Source organism: Manduca sexta, chromosome 15, assembly GCF_014839805.1.
Source record: "Manduca sexta isolate Smith_Timp_Sample1 chromosome 15, JHU_Msex_v1.0, whole genome shotgun sequence".
Taxonomy (NCBI): Eukaryota; Metazoa; Arthropoda; class Insecta; order Lepidoptera; family Sphingidae; genus Manduca; species Manduca sexta.
In genome coordinates this window covers 2,699,470-2,720,649 of record NC_051129.1, presented here as the reverse complement: position 1 = coordinate 2,720,649, position 21,180 = coordinate 2,699,470, and the positions used below count along the sequence as shown (strand labels likewise).

Below are 21,180 nucleotides of genomic sequence, written 5' to 3'. Positions count from 1 at the left end.
CAATACACATATAGATAGACATTTATTTCTTTTATCGTGAAAACTAGATACCAACGTTAAAGACGATTTACGATTTGTTATTTATTTTGACGATAATATTGGCGAAACAAATCTATTTAGGTAACATATTACAGTTTTTACTGAAACAAAATATTACATTACGAAATAAAACTATTTTCCGGATTTTATCGTGTTTTTTTTGTTATATTTTCCTTTCGACGTTGCGACAACCCTCATGATCACGATGGCTTTGTTCCCCCTCTAAAAATATTTTTCTTTGGATGTCTGACATTCGCGTACCTACACATAAGAAATCGTTACATACAAAAACTAGATAATTTTTTAAAAGTTTATTTCAATTATTTGTGTGGAGATAGTTGAATGAATAACTTTTGGGAGCAATGCAGTTTCCATTTCCAAATAGATCTGATTTATAGCAAATAGTTACAAAGCGCAAATTGTCAGCGATCGTAAAGTTGTAAATGCGGAAATAAGGTAAACAAGATAAGGGTTACGATTCGCGACTAAATAAAAGGTATAATCCAGCCATAAAAATATTGATATCCAATCGGATCGCGAAATGTATACAATTACATCAATTAACAATAGGACTTCATAAAAAAAGATAAACATGGGTTTTCCGTCTGTAACAGCAACGTGATAATCCTATTTGCGCCACACTTCAAATGCTAAAGCATATTTAGTAAAAAAGTTAGTAATAAACTATTTCAATAAAATATATTTGTACACCTAATGATGGAAATTGATTATTTACTTATATTAAGTATTTTGTATATTGTTCCTTGATTACGTTACATTTGTCACGTATGTCTTTCAGAATATTGTACTAAAGAATATTTCGAATACATGGTTTGTATAAATGTATCGGGACGTAAGTCTATTAATAATTGAATGTCATGGTTATTAATGTACAAAATAATTATAACATGTACCTAGTTCACAAGAATCAGAAAGAGGTAAAAGGTATTTCTGAATGTTTCCACGAACTTTATCGTTCTATGTAGTTGAATGGTATTTCGGTGAATTCTCTTTGACAAATATCACAATGGATATTTCATTGAGCACATTTTTGCCAACGTCAGTTGTTACAGGGATTAGTTATACTGCCATATTTTTTGTATAATCTGAGTTAGGATACTGCGGTCTGAAGACCTTTTTCGTTTAATTTAAATATGTCATTTTGTACACTTGTTTATAGGAGTACGTTTGAGCTTTAATAAGAGATTATTGTGTGAAATTGTTTATTTCGTCGTCGCCTTTTTCGTTCCGGGACGATCCACTTCTTATGACACCCGATGGGAGGCGATACCTGTCACGGGTAATCCAAGAAATTAAGCATTTTTACCACATAAATTATATATTAAATAAAAATAGATTTATATTTAAATTAATTCCAATAATGAATCCATCTCGGGACGGGCAAAAATGCTGGTGTTTTTTAATAAAAATGGGATCTTACATAATAGACAATTCGGCTTTACAAAAGGCAGATCCACGCAAGATGCTGGACGTGCCTTAGTCAAAGCTGTGTTAGATGCTTGGGAGGGATCCCAGGATGCACTGGGGGTCTTTTGTGATCTTTCCAAGGCATTCGATTGCGTCGATCACAAAACCCTCATTTTAAAGCTTCATTATTATGGTATTAGAGGAATTGGACTTAAACTAATATCTTCATATTTATCAGGTCGAAATCAAAAAGTATTTATCGACGTCTCCTCTGCCGGGTCCGCAGTTAGAATTGGGGTTCCCCAGGGTTCCATATTGGGTCCATTCCTATTCTTAGTTTACATAAATGACCTGCCTTACATGGTTGATAATATGGCAGATGTAGTATTGTTCGCTGACGACACTTCGATAATTTTTAAGTTAAATAGAAGGGATGAGAATCTCGGTGAGCCACATAAAGTACTTAGTTTGATTTCTGACTGGTTCTCTTCTAATAATTTACTTTTAAATGCCGCAAAAACGAAATGTGTCAGATTTTCGTTACTGAATAAAAAAAGGAACTAAATATTGATTTAGATGGGGATAAATTAGAATTAGTTCCCTCAACGGTCTTCCTCGGGGTTTCAATCGATAGTAAATTGCAATGGGGCCCCCATATTCAAAAAAAATCTAGTAAACTGAGTTCTGCCGTGTTTGCTATTAGGAAGATTAGACAATTAACTGACGTGGCTACGGCAAGGCTAGTGTATTTTGCATACTTCCACAGCATTATGTCCTATTGTATTCTTCTGTGGGGCTCTGCTGCAGATCTGCAGACCATTTTTATCTTGCAGAAACGAGCGATTAGAGCTATTTACAACCTTCGCTCTCATGATTCCCTTAGGCAAATGTTTAAAAAGGTGAATATACTGACTTTGCCGGCCGAATATATTTTTCAGAATATAATGTACGTACGTAAAAACCTTAGTACTTTTATTAAAAACAGTGACTTGCATAGTCTAAATACCAGAAATAAAAATAAATTGGTTGTCCCTAATCATAGGCTCTGTAAAACCAATAAATCTTTCTTAGTTAATAGCATTAAGTTCTATAATAAACTTCCCTTCGAAATTATCAATTTGACCGAACAAAAATTCAAGTGTTATGTTAAGCGTGAATTAATGTGTAAAGGATACTATACTGTATCTGATTACCTTAATGATAAGACGGTTTGGAAAGTTTGTCCTGCACACAATGACCCACCATGTTAGCACACATTAGTAATTAATTAACTGCCTAAAATGTCTTTGTTACATGTCTCACATGTTTTTTTTTTTTTTTATAATAATGACATTTCTATAGTTCTAATTTGACATAATCATATCATATCTTAATGAAATGTAATTTTTGAAAGACGACCACCCGATCATGTTGTGTTTGCCTGTTTAATATCACTATTTTTTTTTTTCTCATGATTGAAAACTATGATTGTAAATGTAGGCGAATGCACGCTGTACGCCGTTATTTAAGTATGAATCTATGTTCTCTTTTATTTGCTATCGCTAATTTTATTTTATGCCGCTCCAGGTTTAGTCGATTGGATTTCATCTTATCCCATGTTAACGGTGATGTGCGTGCATTAGCTTATATAACTATTGTGACTATGTATAAGAAAGACTTGGAAAAAAATACAAAAGAAGTACTGAAAAATTGATGACAAAAAAGAAAGCCCGGAGTTTCTTTCTGCCTTTCTTCTTCGGGTAGTCATCACTTAGGTAGCTAGTGAAAGGCTGGTAGGTTAGCTAGGTTAGGGCTCATGTCCTCGCCGGTGAGGATCGCGACGCGTTACCCTTCTATTTCCCCCTACTTGCCAGCCCGAGCTGGTTACTTCGGTTTGTACCTTGTCTTTTGTATAAACTTTATCCCTAATTTGAAATCTCCATAGTTATATAAGTAATTTTAATAGTTGTTTAGAAATAATAATTATTCTTATTCTTTGTTTTGACGTATCATAAGTGCAACTTTGTACGCCTACGTGATAAATAAAGTATTTTATTTTATTTATTTATTTTACCCCTGAAAATGGAATTAATGTTGTGTAAAATCATTTTGTAATGATCATGGGGTGATGAGTGCCATCCGTGCTAGTGACGTCACTATCATGGCACTTCTGGACTTCGTTGAGTTTCTGATACATACTTACAAAGGAGTTTGTAAACAATACTGTAGCATGACTACCGGAACTTTGAATTAGTAATACAAAGTACTGCGTAGCATTTTTCATAATACCCATTTCACTGCCTTAGTGTCCTAACTAGAAGTTGATTAGCGGCAGAAATAGACGTTGCCGTGATATCTACGTCCTACCGAGCTAGGTTCTTGTTTTGATTCCGAATGATTTTGCTGTTGGAAATAAAAAACAAACCTTATAAAATTGTCCATTTATTTACAAATTACTTATTAACAATGAATTCAGAATTATCATTAGAACTCAAATGTTATGAAGATATTCAAATTATAAGTTATTTCATTATGTATTGAATAATTGACGACGACATACGAACCGCACTTGATTTTCAAGTTATGATTCAAAATCACAAAACTATAGATACATGGAATGGAAGAAAATAAATAAATTAACGCGAATCATCGAATTAAATTGGAAAAGACACAAAATACTATTTGGAATATGAATAAGAACCTAGCGAAAAAAAATTACAAATTGAACATACAATTATTTAAACAAATACAAATTCGCGCCAATAATCAAAATACTGCAAAAACAAACATAGGAAGCCAGAATACGACAAAAACAAATGCAAATACATAAAATACCCGACACAATTAAAATACTGACAACAAAATACAAAGCAGAAAAAGAAAATAAAAAAGGGGACAAACATTGAAAACATGAGAAATATTTACAAATGGGATATAAATCTTCAGAATTTTTCATGTCAATTTTTTTTTAATTTCATCGTCATATTGAGCACACGTTCCAGACGTAATCATACGTTTACACTCATTTACACTAATTAGGTACTATATTACGTCATATAAATTATTACTAGGTAGTAATTGTGCCTAATATTGTCTAAAAATAAGGAGATTACATTATCAAAACTTCTGACATAATATCATTTTTGTCGTATATAAAATTGCGTGCGCAATTTCGTAACGTGAGTTACCAAGAATGTCGTATGTAGATCAAATGTATAAAAAATAACTTATATTATTAAAAACGACGTAAAAATGGCGGGTACATTGTCAGTAACTCTCGCGTCGGAGTGTCGCCTCGTAATAGCGCAGTCCACTGCGACCAAACACGTACAACAGCATCTGAAACAATAAAACATGTTTAAAGCTGACCGGACCAGTGGACGAGATAATTCTGACCATTAGCCGTAACAACGAGATCCTCTAACTCATACACTCTGCCAAGCGGTGATAGCCTAATTGGTTATGGAACAGATTGGCGAGACGAATGTCCGCAGGTTCAAATCCCAAATTATGTGTGTATTCTTTGTCAATTATCGCTTGCTTTAACGGTGAAAGGAAACATCGCAAGGAAACCTGCATACCTGAGAAGTTCTCTATAGGAATTTCGAGGGTGTGTGAAGTCTACCAGCCCGCACTAGGCCAGCGTGGTGGACTAAGGCCTAATCCCTCTCAATAGTAGAGGAGGCCCGTGATCAATAGTGGGACAGTATATAATACAGGGCTGATATTATTATATACTCCAAAAGACCGCAGTTCCGTCCTCATCGCGTTCCCCGTCCCTCCGATCCTTCTAATAGTTCCGGCCGCGTGCCGACGAATACAATAGTGAATAGATTGTTTAGTATGCTCATCAGTAACCGTTGATGTCTCGCGCTGACGGAAGAAAGAAATAGTGATAGGACAGTACTATAGACGTGGGGTATTCATCTCTCGTCAGTCGATATTCTATTGGATCGCACTTCACTTACCACCAGGTGAAGTGTGGTCACTTAGCTGTACTGTATAAAAAAAAAAATAGACACTTACCTTATCAATACTCCATTAACATCTAATCGCTCGCGGAACCGTCACTGATGTTGAATTCCGATTCTGAATCGCTCGACAACTTCTTCGCCTTCTTCTTAGGATTGGCCGGCTTTTTTCTCGATTTTGTCTGAAAACACAATAAGCGTTAACAAACACAGTACATGAAAGTATTGGCCAACGACATATCGACAGCACCACGGGTAATAAAAAATATTTGCAATTTCATCTTGACAGCAGCTGTATCTGTATTAATGCAAATGTTTGCACGTTTGTAAGAGATAAACGCAGAAACCATAGCCTTGATTAACATAGACTACTTTTTTTTCCATAGTAAAATACATGTTTATCTCATTCATTGATATTCATGCATTTGTCGCTTGCCGAGGCAAATAATGCAGTGGCCATATTTCGTAGTTAAGGCCTAAAAAGACTCGCGTACATTCCCCTTCTATTCGCCTCCGCCGATCCCAGAATGTTCCCATCCTTCCCCAATATCCGTCGGGGCAGCAACGATTGCTAAGCCGGTAGATCGACTGTATCTCGTTCCCAGGGTACTCCGGGTGAGAACCGCAGCGATTCCCTCAAAAAAAACCTTATTAATTACCTTTTTGCTGTCAAATATGCTATCATCATCATCGCTTCCATTATCAAGCATCACTTTGGCGGGCCGTTTCTTCGGTTTCTTTTCTTCCTTGTCGACGTTCATAAGTTTCCTCTTAGCCGTGGGCTTCTTCTTTGGCGGCGATGGCTCAACGGGAGGAAGATCGTCGTCGCTCGACAGCACCACGGAGTGAGAGTTCAAATCCGCCTTGGCCCTCTCTTGCTCCTCTTTCTTCGTGTCCTCTATTAGCGAGTCAAATAGGCAGTCTGTAAAGGGAAAGTTATTAAGTATTTTGGGTTTTGAATTTAATGTAAAATTTTATTTACTTATTTTACACTTTATATACATACGTATAAAGGCGGACTTAATGCCTAGGGCATTCTCTACCAGTCAACCTTTGGGTTATGCAGAATTTTGTTTCAAATAGAAAAAAAATATCAAATTAGACGAATTTATTAAATTCTTAATCAGTCATAGAATTTCAGACTTTGTTTAACCTTGAAAAAAGTAAAGATTTTTCTAATACCCCCTTAACTAAACAATCCAATTCCGATTCCAAACACTCTACCAAGCTGACACTCACCCGAGTCCATCTCGGCGGGTTTCTTGTCGTGGTTCTTCTTGACGTTGAAGTCGTCATCATCGTCGCTGACGGACAACGCTCGCGGTGCTTCCGTCTCAGATTCCACCTTGTTGTCCAACAACTCCAATTCTGAATCCGATTCTGATTCCTCAGAGCCGTCTTTGTACTTTTGCACCTAGAATGATAAAAATAAATTTAAACTGTAATGTAAGTTTCAATACAATCTATTGTTGTGTAATGTATCGCAGAGGAAAAATTAAAACTAAGTAGCAAATTTAATGGTGATATTTTTTATTTCTAGAAATAGCTTATAGACGTAGCCTCATTGAACCAGTCAATTAATTTTGAAAGGACTTGCAAAATCACAACATGACATTACTATATAACATATTGTATAACATTTAGCAGTTGTATATATAAAGCGTATTTTAACCAACTTCTAAAAAAGGAGATTTTCAATTTTTAGAGGTGTGTGTATATTTATGTATATAATACCTTAGTGGCAGCCCTCCTGGCGTTGGTCCTCTCCCTCGGCGCGGGGGCCTGCACCTCCGCGTCGGAGCCCGACATCTCGCCCGAACTGCTCTCACTGAAGTTCTTCTTCTGTGAACCGACTTTACACTTAGGGACTGTTTCATATTCTCTGAGTAAACTCTCTGAATAATGGACGAATATGGCAACCAAATACAAAAATTCAATTTGGAAATAAATGGTAAAAAGTGCATTTGGCATTGTATGATAACTGGCGAATTACACGTACTGGAAAACTAGCCCTTCTATTAAACAGTTAGCGTCGCAGTGAAAAACCAGAATTATAAGAATAAATCGGACTTTCCTGAAAATGGAGAAGGGAAACTTTGGCTAGTTCAAGAATTATAGTTATTTTTTGCTTTCTTTTTTAGTTAGTGCTAAGTTTAATCTAGTTTTTGTAACAATATACTGCGCAAGTACTTCTAGATACGTTTACAGTAGCGGCAATATTTCAACAGTTTTGTACACTTGCGACTTGCTGAAAATCTTGCAAACTTTGAAATTTGCGGAAGTCAACTTGCATTGATTATTCACAATTTAAACATCTGCAAGTTCTCTTGCTAATCTTAACTTCACTTAACAAGGAGCAAGCAAGGCAATGGACCAACTATAGCAGGTACTTGTAAACACAACTGAACAATATTGGCAATCAGAACTATACATTTGCTTACCTTCTTGGGTTCCTTTTTGAATGTGAGTTTGGTCTGTTTGAGACCATCCTTGTCGGCCTTGTCTGGCTTTTCGGGTTTATCGGGTTTTTCCGGTTTCTCCGCTTTCTCTTTCTTGACACGACCTCTGGGTTTCTTTTCGCCACTGGACGGACTAATGCCAGTCGGATCGTCCTGTTGAAAATAAATAAATTAGTATACGATAAGTGTGCGTGATCATTAGTGTTTCTTATATCTTCTCTTACTTAAGAGAACCTATATTGTAATGTATAAAGGATCATTTTGAGATTGCGTTACTAACTAAATGAAAATACGTACAAATATTCTTCAAAATAACACTTTACAATAAGTTACTCGAACCGTAGATATAATATCATAAAGTGTAAGTTTCGAAAAGTAATTTTAATTTCACACGACTTAATGCCACTTCTACTACTCTAAGAGAATTTGTCGCAGCGGTAACTTCCCTCTTTAAGTCAAATATACACTCACGCACACAACATACTCGTACTAAACTACAAAATGATAAAAAAAATTGAAAATTAAAACCGGGATTTTTGGTAAAAATATCCGTAATTCATAGATATTTGGCACAATGTCAACAAAGGTGAAGACGAGTATATGGTTTTATTTAGTAATGCAATGTCATAATGACCCTGTATAATAATATTATGCTGACGAATATTATATATGATAATATAACTTCCTATTAGTGAACAAAAACTCAAAATCAGTTTAGAAGTCCCTGAGATTAGCGCGTTCAAACAAACCAACTCTACAGCTTTATATATTAGTATAGATATGCTAATGCATATTATATTCAAGCGATACGACAGAAGACATGATAATTAACGCGTTAGCCAAAACTAGTTCCGTAAAATCAGACAACAGTGGATAAAAAATGTAAATATACATGGCAGTCAGTGTCTAATGTGTTTCAACTTAGTATATTGTATGTACTTACTTAGTATATTATATACCTATATATATTAATAGTGCACCCACTTTCGGCCGTGCGTATTCCATCCCATGACGTGATGGGGACAAGCCTATCGCCATATCGTATCAAACTCCGAGCCGATACTGAGTAAAATCCAATATCACTTTGCCGAACCCAGGGATCGAACCCGAGACCGAGGAACACCACCCAGGCAGTCAAGAACAAAACATATACGTATATAACTCCACGACCACAAGTATTAGCAATATTTCATTAAAATAATCTTATTCACCGGATCATACTCCTTCTTGATCTCTTTCCTGGTCTTGGCCTTCTCCGCCGCCTGGATCCTCTTGATGAGATCATCGGATATCTTCGGCTCGACGCGTCGCCCGTTATCAGATGGAATGATGTCGAACAGTGACTTGCGGTTCTTTTTGTTCGCTGCCTGTTGTGCACAAATAAATTGTTTTGAAAATTTCAAATAAAATTTATTTGCCGAATTTTATCGTAGGGTTTATATCTTTGGATCCGGTTGAAAATGCACTTTTTTTTGTATTTTTATGAAGAAAATGTCCCTCGTGCACTGATCTTGCTATATTACCATGCCTGATTAAACTTTTTAGCAAAAATCTAGCGCTAATACCTAATTAATCTAAAATTAAGAGTGTAAAGGCCTATGCTCGTGAAGATTTTTACACGATCTGACAATGCACTTCAAAAACAGCTAAAACGTGCAATAAACTGGATGCAAACAGGTTTTCCGTATTTCAAACTGTAGTCACGGAGAGAGGTATAAAATACAACATTTGTATGAGGCCTAAAATATAATAAAACTATATTATTGATCATCACATAAACATAGGAATTAATTAATTGCCATACCTTCATCCTATCCATCTGTTTATGCAGCACGTAAAAAATATAGACAATTATAAAAAAAAGTCACAATCATTATTTCATTACCAAAATAATATAATATAAATCAACACCCCATTAAAATTTGCATTCAGATTGCAGCGAATAATTTCGACAACTCGTCCCAATGTCAGGATGGCCGAGCGGTCTAAGGCGCCAGACTCAAGGCAACTTGCCCGTACAACGGGCGCAGGGCGTTCTGGTCCTCTCTGAGGGCGTGGGTTCGAATCCCACTTCTGACAAAACCTTTTTTTGTTCAATTTAAATGTTGAAAAATATTAAGATACAGGTACATGAAAATCGATGACTTCTTATAGATGAATCGGGTTATGTACGATTTTTTTTCCATCGGGTCGTATAATATATATGTTCAATGATATCAATATATACTAACTGACATAAACACAAAAAAATATATATAGAAAACCATAAATAAATCTGGCTCGAAGGACTATTTTTCCAACACATCGCCGAAATAATGAGGCCAGCAGTCGTCTAACCTCAAGTACTGATATTAACTCCATGCATGTCTCAGAGCTTTAAAATTTTAAGACACTGTCTTATTGTTCATTACTAACTGCATGGGCACTTAATAATATAAAATACTGTAATTCCACTACATTCAACCCTTTGGATTAAATCTAAATGCTATCTATGCTGAATGATTAATTAAAACTCAATTATCTCACCATAGCTTTAGAGCTCTTTTTGTTGACGCTGAGTTCTTCCTGACGCTCCTTCTCTTCGACTTCTTCTAGTTTGATCAGGAAAGCATCGAGGTCCTCCCGCCATAGAATCGATGGAGTCTTTTGTCTATCATGAAGAATAATTTTGGTGAGATTTTTTTAAATTCACATCTCTGTACATTTCTATTCAAAAGGCATTGTAGGTAATAAAAAAGCTTAAAACCAGGGAAACCCAAAGTAAAGGGAACTTAGCCTAGCATTATACTGGGATATTGCCGACATAAGCAATTTTTTGTTAGGGACCCCCCAGCGTGCACTGGGGCGAACCTGCGAATAAAATACTGTTATCGCGACCGCAAGGGCCCGGAAGAGGGTTGGGAAGGATTAATTCGACAAAGAAATCTGAGGGACGGATGGGAACCCTCTTTAGGATGAGCGAAGAGAAAGACGAGGGGAAACTTTCGCGGAGTTCTACTAACTAGTTCCTCCGTGCATGGGCATGCATTCAGTGTGGAGACCGAGCGTACAAGAATTGCCTCAAGGGAGAGGGGGAGTTTAAAACATAGGCAATTATGTAATTTGATTACTTAGCACCTTCTAAATAATATAATGCAATAATGTTTCAGTAATAGAAGTAGTCTGTGAAAGTCTGCCCTAGTCGCTATCAGCCTAAAACAATATGCAGTATTTACTTGAGTGTGGTGAGCTCTGCGAGTTTCTGGTCCCGCTGCTTGAGCAACTCGTCCTTCTTCTCCTTGGTGAGCATCCACATCGACATGCCCAGCAGATAGTTGAACTTCTTCACTTCCTTCAACTGCTGGAACGCTTTCTCTGCAATAGGAACGTTTGTTGAAGATTTGTGTTCTTTATGCACACATACATACAAATTTCACAGTACTGACATGCCGTGTAAGAGTTAACGTATTTAAACAAGTATGAATAACAAAGACTAATATTTGTCATTTAGGCGTAATGTATACAAACGTTGAAACAATTTCGGGTCAGAATTCAAATTGTTGCTGCCGCCAAGCAGCAGTGTGCATCTTTTATTTTCTTGAAGAATAGTACCCAGCATAATTACTAGAGTTTATGAAACTTAACATGTTTTCCATTAATCTCAGGTGAAGAATTTTTAATTCTAAATTCTGGATACCAGGCTTCTTTGTCTGGCCAACTATGCATTTACTAGATAGGAAGCTATATAAATCTCCAACTGACCAGGATCCACAGGCTTTCCCTTGGAATCGGGCTCCTCGAGTTCCTCCTCAGACTCCTGAGCGTCATCTTCCTCCAGCGCGGTGAGGCCTTGCATCTTACTCGCGCGTTTCTTCCAGTCCGCTATGGGATCCGGCGCGTATCCTGAAAAACAAATTAAATGATGTAACGCACTATACAATGAATATGTTTTTTTTCTTTCCAATGACACATTTTGTGGTTTTGTCAAATATAAAAGTCTGAAGGCTTGTACGCCATTTGATACGTCTGTATTATAAGGCCCTAAATATATTTTTGAAACCTTATCTTTTCATACTAATCAAGCAAGAATCATACACCAGTTGACTTACTACTAAAAACACACTGTGTAATAAAACACACGCTGCATAATAAAACACACCCTTTATAATAAAACACAACCCACCTCTCTTGATGAGCTCCTCGACCATGGCCTTCCTCTTCTTGTTCTCGACGACGAGTCCCTTGTCGCACTTCTCGAGTATGAACCGCGCCTGGTTGGACAACTTGTCCGCCTCGGCCTGCAGCTGGCCCTCGAGGTACTCCTTGCGCCGCGCGTAGTATCTGATGCGCAGCTCGTAGAAGTCGCGGAGGATCTCTTCTACTTTGTCGTATCTGGGGTATCATGACGTAATAAGTTGTCAGTTTTAGAAAGAAAGAAACATTTATTCATACTATATACTAGAATATACAAACATTTATAACAAAGTACTAATTTAAGTTATATAGAATCAACCTAACCTTTTTAGATTGACTAGCACTTGAAGTGTGAGTAAGGAACGACAAACCGCCGTTTTCAATAAACAATACCAATCTTTTAATGAGGTCAAAGATATTTATATGCTTACATATAACTTATTCTGATTAGTTCGAGGTTAGGATCGGATCTAAGATTAATATTAAGATCATTTATTGAAAATTTATTAATCTTAATACGACAAAATTTCTTAAATAAAGATAAAAAGAAAGCTAGATTTAACATAGCCAATATTATTAAACACCCTGTAGAAGGGCTGAAGCACTTTGGATAAATAGTTACCGACAACACCACACAAAACAAAGTCAATCCAAAAACTGTCGAGTTTAGATTATCTTTTAATAATCTAGATATTAATCATAGTAATTATATCAGGCTGTAATAAAATTATATTGGCGATATTTTAATTAGATTAGGTGCATCCTGATATGGTTTTACTTCAGAGCTGCTACTCAAATGTACTAAATGTTAACTCACTTCTTAAGGCAGCAGTTGTGGTCGAAAGCATTCATGCAAGTCATGGATATGGTGGTCTGCAGTTTAAACACTTTGTGGATGCCCTCCGCTTCCACTTCCGCCAGCTTGCCAGGCAGTAAGGACACCACGAAACGGACAGTTGTGTCTGTGTTGTATTCCTAAAATAAAAATATTGTACATTTACCTTAGTTTATTACATTTTACTGTATTTTGTAAATATACTTTTCTTTTTAGTAACCAAGAACCCATGTAAAAAAGGTGTTGTATTTGAGTCTTAATAAACATTATAATATTATTCTGACTCAGCAAAAAATTGCCAGATTATTGTAGGAATTCGTACACCTAAACCGATTCATAGCGCTATAGTCCCTCCTTATTAGTAAATTTTTAAAACACAAGACTAATACAGAAACACAATTTTACTCACCCTATATTCCGATATCAGCGGTTTCACCTTATCAGTGCCGAGCATCGGTTCTAGAACGTTCTCTTTGTAGTTCTGCGTCCACGTGCCGACCGGAAGCTCTGTGATCTCGATCTTCTCGCCGGGCAATATGGCCGCCTCGCCGGATATCACGTATTTGTCGCCGAAGCCTTCTATTGTGCCGCGGAAGTTCTTGTACCAAGGGTGCATCGGTTTAGGCTCGTCGCCGTCCAACATACGCCTAGAATATTTTGAGAACCTTAATATAGTACGATGTAGCGCACGTATTTGAAACGGGGGTAAACTCTCGCTTTCCGTCTGCCGCTGTGTTAACCAATCACGGCCCGCGCCGGCGGTGCGCAAGCGCCCGTAATGCAACGAGCGATACACTGCAAACTGTATGGTGCGCTGCCCTGCAATTCTTACATTGTACTAGCTTATCAATTGAACAGTAATGTCTGGACTTTTTTATTTGTTAAAACTTACAAGTTACTACTACAAAAGACTATTACATAGTAAGGGTGATAAGTGTCAGTTTTTTTTACCAAGACCATTAAGTTTGTCTCTCTCTACATTAACAATAACATAATACCAGTTACATGATCTAATAGTTAAAACACCACGAAAAAGTGTTTTATGTTTTACATACCTATAATAGAATGTGAATTAGATTTTATTGTATTACATAAGTGTTTGTCAGTGTAGAATGTATATGTTGTTGGGTGTGTCCTATTAAATAAAATAAATAAATAAATAAAAATATGTGCACTCCCGGAATATCAGGATAAAAAAATCTCTTTTTAGTATGCACTTACCGGATGTTCGCGACGATATCCCTGGGGTTGTAGTTGGGCAGCTTCGTGGACCAGCCCGTGCCGATGCCCTCGGCGCCGTTCACCAACACCATCGGTATGATGGGCAGGTAGTAAACCGGCTCGATCTTTTGATTGTCTTCAAACTCGTGCTAAAATTATACATAAAAGTGAATTTAATGGATTTCTACTTTAGGTTTAGTTCTCTATGCATCACTTTACAAACTGTCTTGTCTTTTTTTTATTGTCTTAGTAGGTAAACGAGCAACCAGTCCATCTGATGTCAACCAGCATGCGCTGCAATGGACTAAAGCAATGCCTGAGGTACAAGCGTGTCCTTGCCTACCGACCAAGCATTAGCCTTGTGGATTTACAAAATATGGTTTCATCTGAAGAATCTCTACCGTTGCTACCGTGGCATACTTGTTGTGGTTTATTGGTTACAGGTGTTTTAAACGAACTTCAGGATTATAGCAGTTGCAGATGAACTTCAGATATCCAATCACAATTATGTTTGACAGCAACACGAATTTAGTTTATTAACAAGGTAAACCCGGATCCTATCGAGATTGTCTAATGAATGGACTTGGTGTCTTCCAATGTGTTCAAGATTTTATTTATTAAATACTATAAGTGACATCTGTTGTTACACAAAGTTAAGTGCGGACATACAGCACAGTTTTCATTGTGATTGCTCAATTGTTCCCCTCCCTTTTGTCCATGGACATTGTAAGGGACTTAATTGTTAATTGAAACATTAGTAAAAATTATATTTCGCATATCAATAAGTTTATTGATTTATTTCACGAGAAGTCAAAATAAGTCTGAACCAGTATCAAGCCGCAGCACAATGCTATAACAATACATATAAGTAATGAAAAGGTTTCAGTATCAGAGATGAATGTTTCATGACTATCCATTTATATAATAAAACACGTACCACAAGCAGCGGGTCGTCGTGTGGGTGGAACACGAGCCTGGTGAGCGGCGACATGAGCGTGAAGATGTAACGGGGGCTGGCAGAGTCCTTGCCGCCGTTGAGTCGAGTACCGAACTGGCCCCGCGGCTCTAGCAGGTTGATGTTGTTGGAGCCCACGTAGTTTTGCGCCAAGTTCACGATCGTCATCGCTAGCGACTGTTCACCTGTACATCATATTTATTAAAGAATACATACAATCAAAGAGATAATAGTGTATGTATTATCATGGAATTTAAAGACCTATTTTCTTGTTAATTTTTTACGTAAGCTACCTAGACAATATTTGAATATATTAATAGGGGACCGGACTCATTTTTGTTCTTGATTATTATCAAATATTTACGTTATATAAATTATAACACAGAAAGAATTATTTAAATCCGGTAAAAAATCAACAAGTTATAAGACTTTTCAATTTCGGTAGAAGGGGTAAGTAACGAGAAACAGAAAAGTGGCGCAATACCCACGTGTGACGTCATCGGGCATTACGACGCGTGCGAAAGAAAGGGATGAAGCGATATTCCCACTTCGCGCCCACTTCGGCACATAGTAATATTTGAAATATGTATTACTGGCTCATTTTTTAACCAATTTTAATGCAGTTATCGCAAGAGGGTTTCTTTTTCGTATTATTAACCATTACATATAGAATAATGTACAAAATCAAACACAGGACGGTCCCCTATTGACTATTTAAAGGTATTAAAATTTGTAATAGTCATGACTCGTAAATAAAAAGTCTCGGTGAAATGTGACACCAGTGGTTATTCTTACAGATATCAATACAATGAGTCCTCTATAATATCTCTTTACTATATCGACGATGTTTAAAAATACATATTCAAATTATCTATAGATACGTTAAAATTGCCATACCGTGATGGTAAGCGGAATGTTCAGCGACGGAACCAGCCAGTTGCGCCACTTTGACCTCCCGCTTGTCATTACGCTTTATGCACGTGAAGATCACCTTACGCTGGCCAGGCTTCAAACCGTCTATCATCGACGGAATCGACCTGCGGAACAGATTTTTGATAGTCAAAAGTTTTTTAAAACTGTTTTGGAACTTATTGTGGTGAGAAGTGGAGTGACTGCATCAGAATGAAATTATGAAATATTCTTGACTGTTGTGCAGATTAATAGCCTATAAAGATATATCACAAATAATGCTGCCTTATTTGTGTAAACATTTTTTTATGGTCACTAATATTTAAAAGCAACAAAATTTCATACAAAAACACAATATAACATAATTATAACATCTTACCTAACATTATCGCCGTTCGAGAAGAGAACCAGCTCTAAATTAACGAAATCTGAATACGAAACGGTTTTTGTTTCTTTTGTATACAAATATCTCTCCGGCAGACCGATCTCCTTCCGCCTTTTCACTTCATCCATGTGGTTCGTCAGCCATTCCTTACGTTGGTCCGCACCCTTCTTCGAGAAAGCCAGCTCGATGTGATGGTCATCTGTAGGACCTCCATACTTGAACTTGATTCTGTGCCTCTCCATGTTCTGAAAGTATTCTTTAGCCTCCTTAGATGTGGAGGTACCCAAACCTTTGTAGTATTTGATATTGTATGTATGATGGTTGTCCGTATCCCTCTTCCACTCCTCAAATTCTGGTAATGAGTAGAAAGATATCTCCTTGTCTTTCTTTGTTGCCTTCACGATGGGAGTAATGAACTCTTCTAAGAATGGCAACTTGAGCAACTCGGGCCAGTTGTGATGTATGAAATTAATAATCAAACCTTTTATGTGGGATCCATCTTGATCCTGATCAGCCATTATCATCACTTTACCGTATCGCAGTGTTTTTAAATCGTCCACGGAATTGTACTTCTTTTTGTACTGCAGACCGAGAATTTTGATCAGATTGTTGATTTCCACATTTTCCAACACTTGCTTGTGTGATGCGTCTCGCACGTTCAAAGGCTTACCCTTCAGCGGGAAAACGCCGTAGTGGTCCCTCCCTACTACACTAAGGCCTGACACAGCCAATGTTTTAGCCGAGTCTCCCTCAGTGAGAATTAACGTACAGAGATGCGCGTTCTTTGTTCCCGCGTCGTTCGCATCTTCCAACTTCGGTATACCTTTCAACTTACTCTGTTTCTTACCTGACGCCTTCACCAGCTCAGTTTGTGCTTTAAATTTAGCCCAAGTTAATACAGACTCGACAAGGCCCGATTTAGTGACGGCCGTTATAAATTTCTCAGAGAAATTGCATTTCGAACCAAAGCTCTTTGCTTGGAGTGTCATGTTTTCTTTAGTCTGCGAGTCAAAGGTTGGGTTTACGATCAAGCAGTTGATGAACAACCACATGTGATTTTTCACTTGGAAAGGTTTAATGTTAACACCTCCTTTATTTTTCTTCTTTAACACTTCGAGGACATTCTTAACAACACCGTCACAGACAGTGTCGACGTGTTTACCACCTTTAGTGGTCGCGATTGAGTTAACGAATGATACTTGTTGGAATCCCCTGTCAGAGAGAGTGAGTGCGACCTCCCAGCGGTCGTTTACTTTCTCGTAAACAACTTTCAACGGCTGTCCGTTTTCGTCCTCCTTGCCTTTTATGTATAGATCTACATAGTCTTTAAACTTATTTATTTTAAGTCTTTCACCGTTCAGGTAAACTTTGACGCCGTGAGAGGACGCGGCGACGTCGTACGCTCGTCGCGACATCAGAGCAACGATGTCGTCTTCGAGTTTCTCCATCTTAAACTTAGCTAAGTCTGGGCTGAATGTCACTTTAGTAAAATCATCATCTTTGCCGGCCTCCTTGACCTTAGGGTCGGAAGCTTTCGTCATGTTGGAGCCCCATGTCTGCTTAAAATGTTTCTTATACTGCTTTGATGCAGTCTCCACTGTAAATTTTGTTGAGAAAATGTTGCAAAGCTTAGCACCATATCCATTCCTACCTCCTGTCACTTTCTCTTCTTCATCATTGTAGTTGGATGATGTAAGCAGATGCCCAAAGATCATAGTTGGGACAAACATTTTCTCTTCTTTGTGCATTACCACTGGGATTCCGCATCCATTGTTATACACAGATATTGTGTTTTGTTCTTGATTTATGTCAATTTTAATTACGTCCATTTTGGGGTCTCTCTGTTTATTGTCAGCCGCGTTTACTAAAATTTCGTCATATATCTTGTATAAACCTGAAAACAAGATCATGATCATAAATTCTCAAGGTTCAAGATTTAATACTACATAAAAATATTTCTAATGACAGTCTTACCACAATATGTACATATGAGCAGAACAATGTGATATACACATTTTTTGTCAAAGCAATGATTTAATACACAAACATATTTGACAGCTATACATGTTGGCAGAGTTTCACCTATACATACCTGGCACAAAAGTCAATTCCCGTTGCACCATACACTCCTTAGCCTTGTCATACACCCACATAGTCTCAGTGGCCCGCTCAACGGAACCGATGTATGTGTCCGGACGCAGGAGGATGTGCTCTAACTGGGACTTCTTCTGATATATCTTCTCTATAGAGCCTTTCTGCCCTTTGGCGTGCGGTGCACCGTCCGCCGTGCCGTTTGTCGTGGCACTATTCATTTTGTTAAACATTGACTGAAATAAGAAGTATAATGTATTATTATTATAAATATAATATTTTATATCCAGAAGCAGAGATAATTAAATCATTTGTTGAATCGATTTGAACTTTTATGACAAAGTTCTGTATGATACTTGTTTATTAAGATACATAAGAAAATTATATGCTATATCAAATAGTTCAATTTCCTATGTTTAATTATAATTTTATGAATTATTCTATATGTAAATTGTACCAGCAATTAATGGATGAAAAAGAAGCTCTTCTGTTGAAACAGCATTAAAGAGTTAAGAATAAAGCAGTTTTTCATATGTTAAATATTGCAATAGCGGTAAATGCATGTAAGTAAATTTTTTAAAAATATATATACAATGTGGTTAGATGCTTTATATTGTGACCATTATTTTTTTACACTAAACGGAGGGACAGATTGATCCAGAACAAAAACAATTTTATTAAACAAATACAAAATATAATTTCATAAATAAGTACAAATTAATTATATGAAAATAAACTATTTGTGACTGTATAACTTCATAGTGAATGCACTCTCATACATACTCATACCATTTAATAAATTGACAAATTGTCACTCCATCAAAAATCAATAAGTGCATAATCTTGATTGAGAAATGTATGAATGGAAATTTCCAAACAATTTTCATGAATTATCAATGGAAATAAAACATTTTTAATATTGCAATTTAATATATTAATGGAAATTACACAAGAATCTGAGTCTTTGATTACTAATTATACTTTATTGGTTTAGGTATTTGACTAAATGTAAACCATGGATGACATATGATGATTCCTGGGTAGTCGACCGTTTCTTACGAAAGTGCTTACGAAGTCTTGTGTCAATGAAACTACTGCAGACAACAAATACTTATAATTAATTAATTCAGTTTAGGAGAAAAACAAATAACTAACAATGAATAATAATGTAGTACAAAACAAAAAGTATGATAAATTTCTAAAATGCAGGATCTAGGTATTAATGTCTAGTTACCCAATTAAATTAAATGTTGATTAGTTTAATGTTGTGCTATGTAAAAGAGATACTCTTTAATTTTCTAGTAAACTTTTACTATTGTAAAAAAGTTTTAAGTATTTGTCATTTTGGTTTCTTTACAGATAATACATAATGCTTTATAACAGCATTTTTAATTTGAATCAATAATTCTGTTAACGCATATAAATTATTAATTATAACTTTTTAATAACTATACAACTTCCATAAACAAGAATAATGTGTAATATGATGTGTGGGTTATAAAGACATTTAATTGTTACACTGGATTTTGCAATGAAAAATGGTAAGGTTAAATACCTTTTTTGATTTATTTACATTTGCTTAATTATCTACACTACTGGAGTAAGTACATTAACAAAAACTGTCTGCCTACATTTAAAACTATTATTAAAAAAGAAAAAAAAATGTCTTGGAAATATACATGCAGACAGTAACTAATTGCAGTTTGAACACCTGTTTACCAATGTGTATAGTGTAAATAGCTGCCTTTCGAGTGTTTTTTATAATACGTACTTTTAAAATTCCATCTTATTAAACTTCAATGTAGAAATACTTGTAAAGGTTTCATATTTTAGGTGCTGTATGTATGACCAAATGAGGGTACCTAGACATTATTTTCAAAAACCGCTTGTATTAACGGATATACTTATTTTAGATAACGCCAAGGGTTATAAAAGACTATGATCATTATCTCCTTTCTGTATAGCAAAATGCAAACCATATTTTACTAATTTTCTTAAAAGCTATTTAACGGTTTCTAGACGTCATCTGAATGATAGAACAAAACGGCGAATTCAATTTAAACAAAAAAGCAATAGTATTCGTAACGAAATTACTTATTAAGCAGAAATGAATGTAATTTCGACCGTTACCAATAAAACTGCCGCCAAAACATAATATATGGCACACATACCTTTATATCAGCCATCTTGATGGTTGTGCTTATAGAACGATTGCGATCAACGCAACGCACAATATATCTTTGAAACAATACTAAGCATGCATTAGTTGTAATGGCTTTTACAAAACAACATTTTTACACCTTGTAAATTACAATTACACGATCTCAACGAAACAACGGAGACGCCAGATTTGTCATAGACAAGCTTGTTTTTTTTACTTTTTATTCACCGTGCAACGGTTATACAACATTATGCTGTACTGCACATTGCATCGTAATTTAATTTTTTTTTATTGCATTCATTTTTAATATTAATGAATATAAAATAAAATGGATAAGATAATGTTGAATATCAATCAACAATATTAATATATTTTGTAATAAATGTATAAAGTTATTAACTAAAACAGCTATTTGGTAATTAATTAAAAAATTAAATCAATTTCTAAATATTTCAGTTTAATATCATGTAGATACTTAACAACTGATCAAAAAAATATTATTAGTATTATATAAAAGTATGCGGAATGCTCTTAATTTCTTTAGTATCTTTTGTCAATATTTAAAGTAAATGTA

The 21,180-nt window shown here is 36.0% G+C and overlaps 1 protein-coding gene and 1 non-coding gene across 2 annotated transcripts; one reads left to right on the top strand and one right to left on the bottom strand.

Annotated features, from left to right (window-relative positions):
• Positions 1-5,478: 5,478 nt before the first annotated feature.
• LOC115453419 (DNA topoisomerase 2) lies at positions 5,479-20,833 on the bottom strand. Its single transcript, XM_037438861.1, has 18 exons — positions 20,617-20,833; positions 18,447-18,681; positions 16,349-18,248; positions 15,958-16,097; positions 15,043-15,245; positions 14,106-14,254; positions 13,294-13,531; positions 12,867-13,024; positions 12,039-12,247; positions 11,618-11,758; positions 11,092-11,230; positions 10,403-10,526; positions 9,088-9,243; positions 7,859-8,029; positions 7,152-7,259; positions 6,657-6,831; positions 6,077-6,339; positions 5,479-5,599 (listed from the first exon to the last, which is right to left on the bottom strand). The coding sequence occupies exons 1-18, from the start codon at positions 20,629-20,631 to the stop codon at positions 5,495-5,497; spliced, it is 4,629 nt and encodes a 1,542-aa protein (XP_037294758.1). The 5' UTR covers positions 20,632-20,833; the 3' UTR covers positions 5,479-5,494.
• Positions 9,843-9,955, top strand: Trnal-caa. Its single transcript has 2 exons — positions 9,843-9,880; positions 9,911-9,955. It is a non-coding gene; the product is annotated as a tRNA-Leu (tRNA).
• Positions 20,834-21,180: the final 347 nt, after the last annotated feature.

Bases quoted from the DNA above. Each gene is read 5' to 3' on its own strand.
- LOC115453419 (XM_037438861.1), bottom strand. The intron at 11,231-11,617 runs GTCAGTTGGAGA...TTCCTATTGCAG, and splicing joins GGGAAAGCCTGTGGATCCTG to AGAAAGCGTTCCAGCAGTTG. The intron at 9,244-10,402 runs GTGAGATAATTG...TGTGCACAACAG, and splicing joins AAAAGAGCTCTAAAGCTATG to GCAGCGAACAAAAAGAACCG.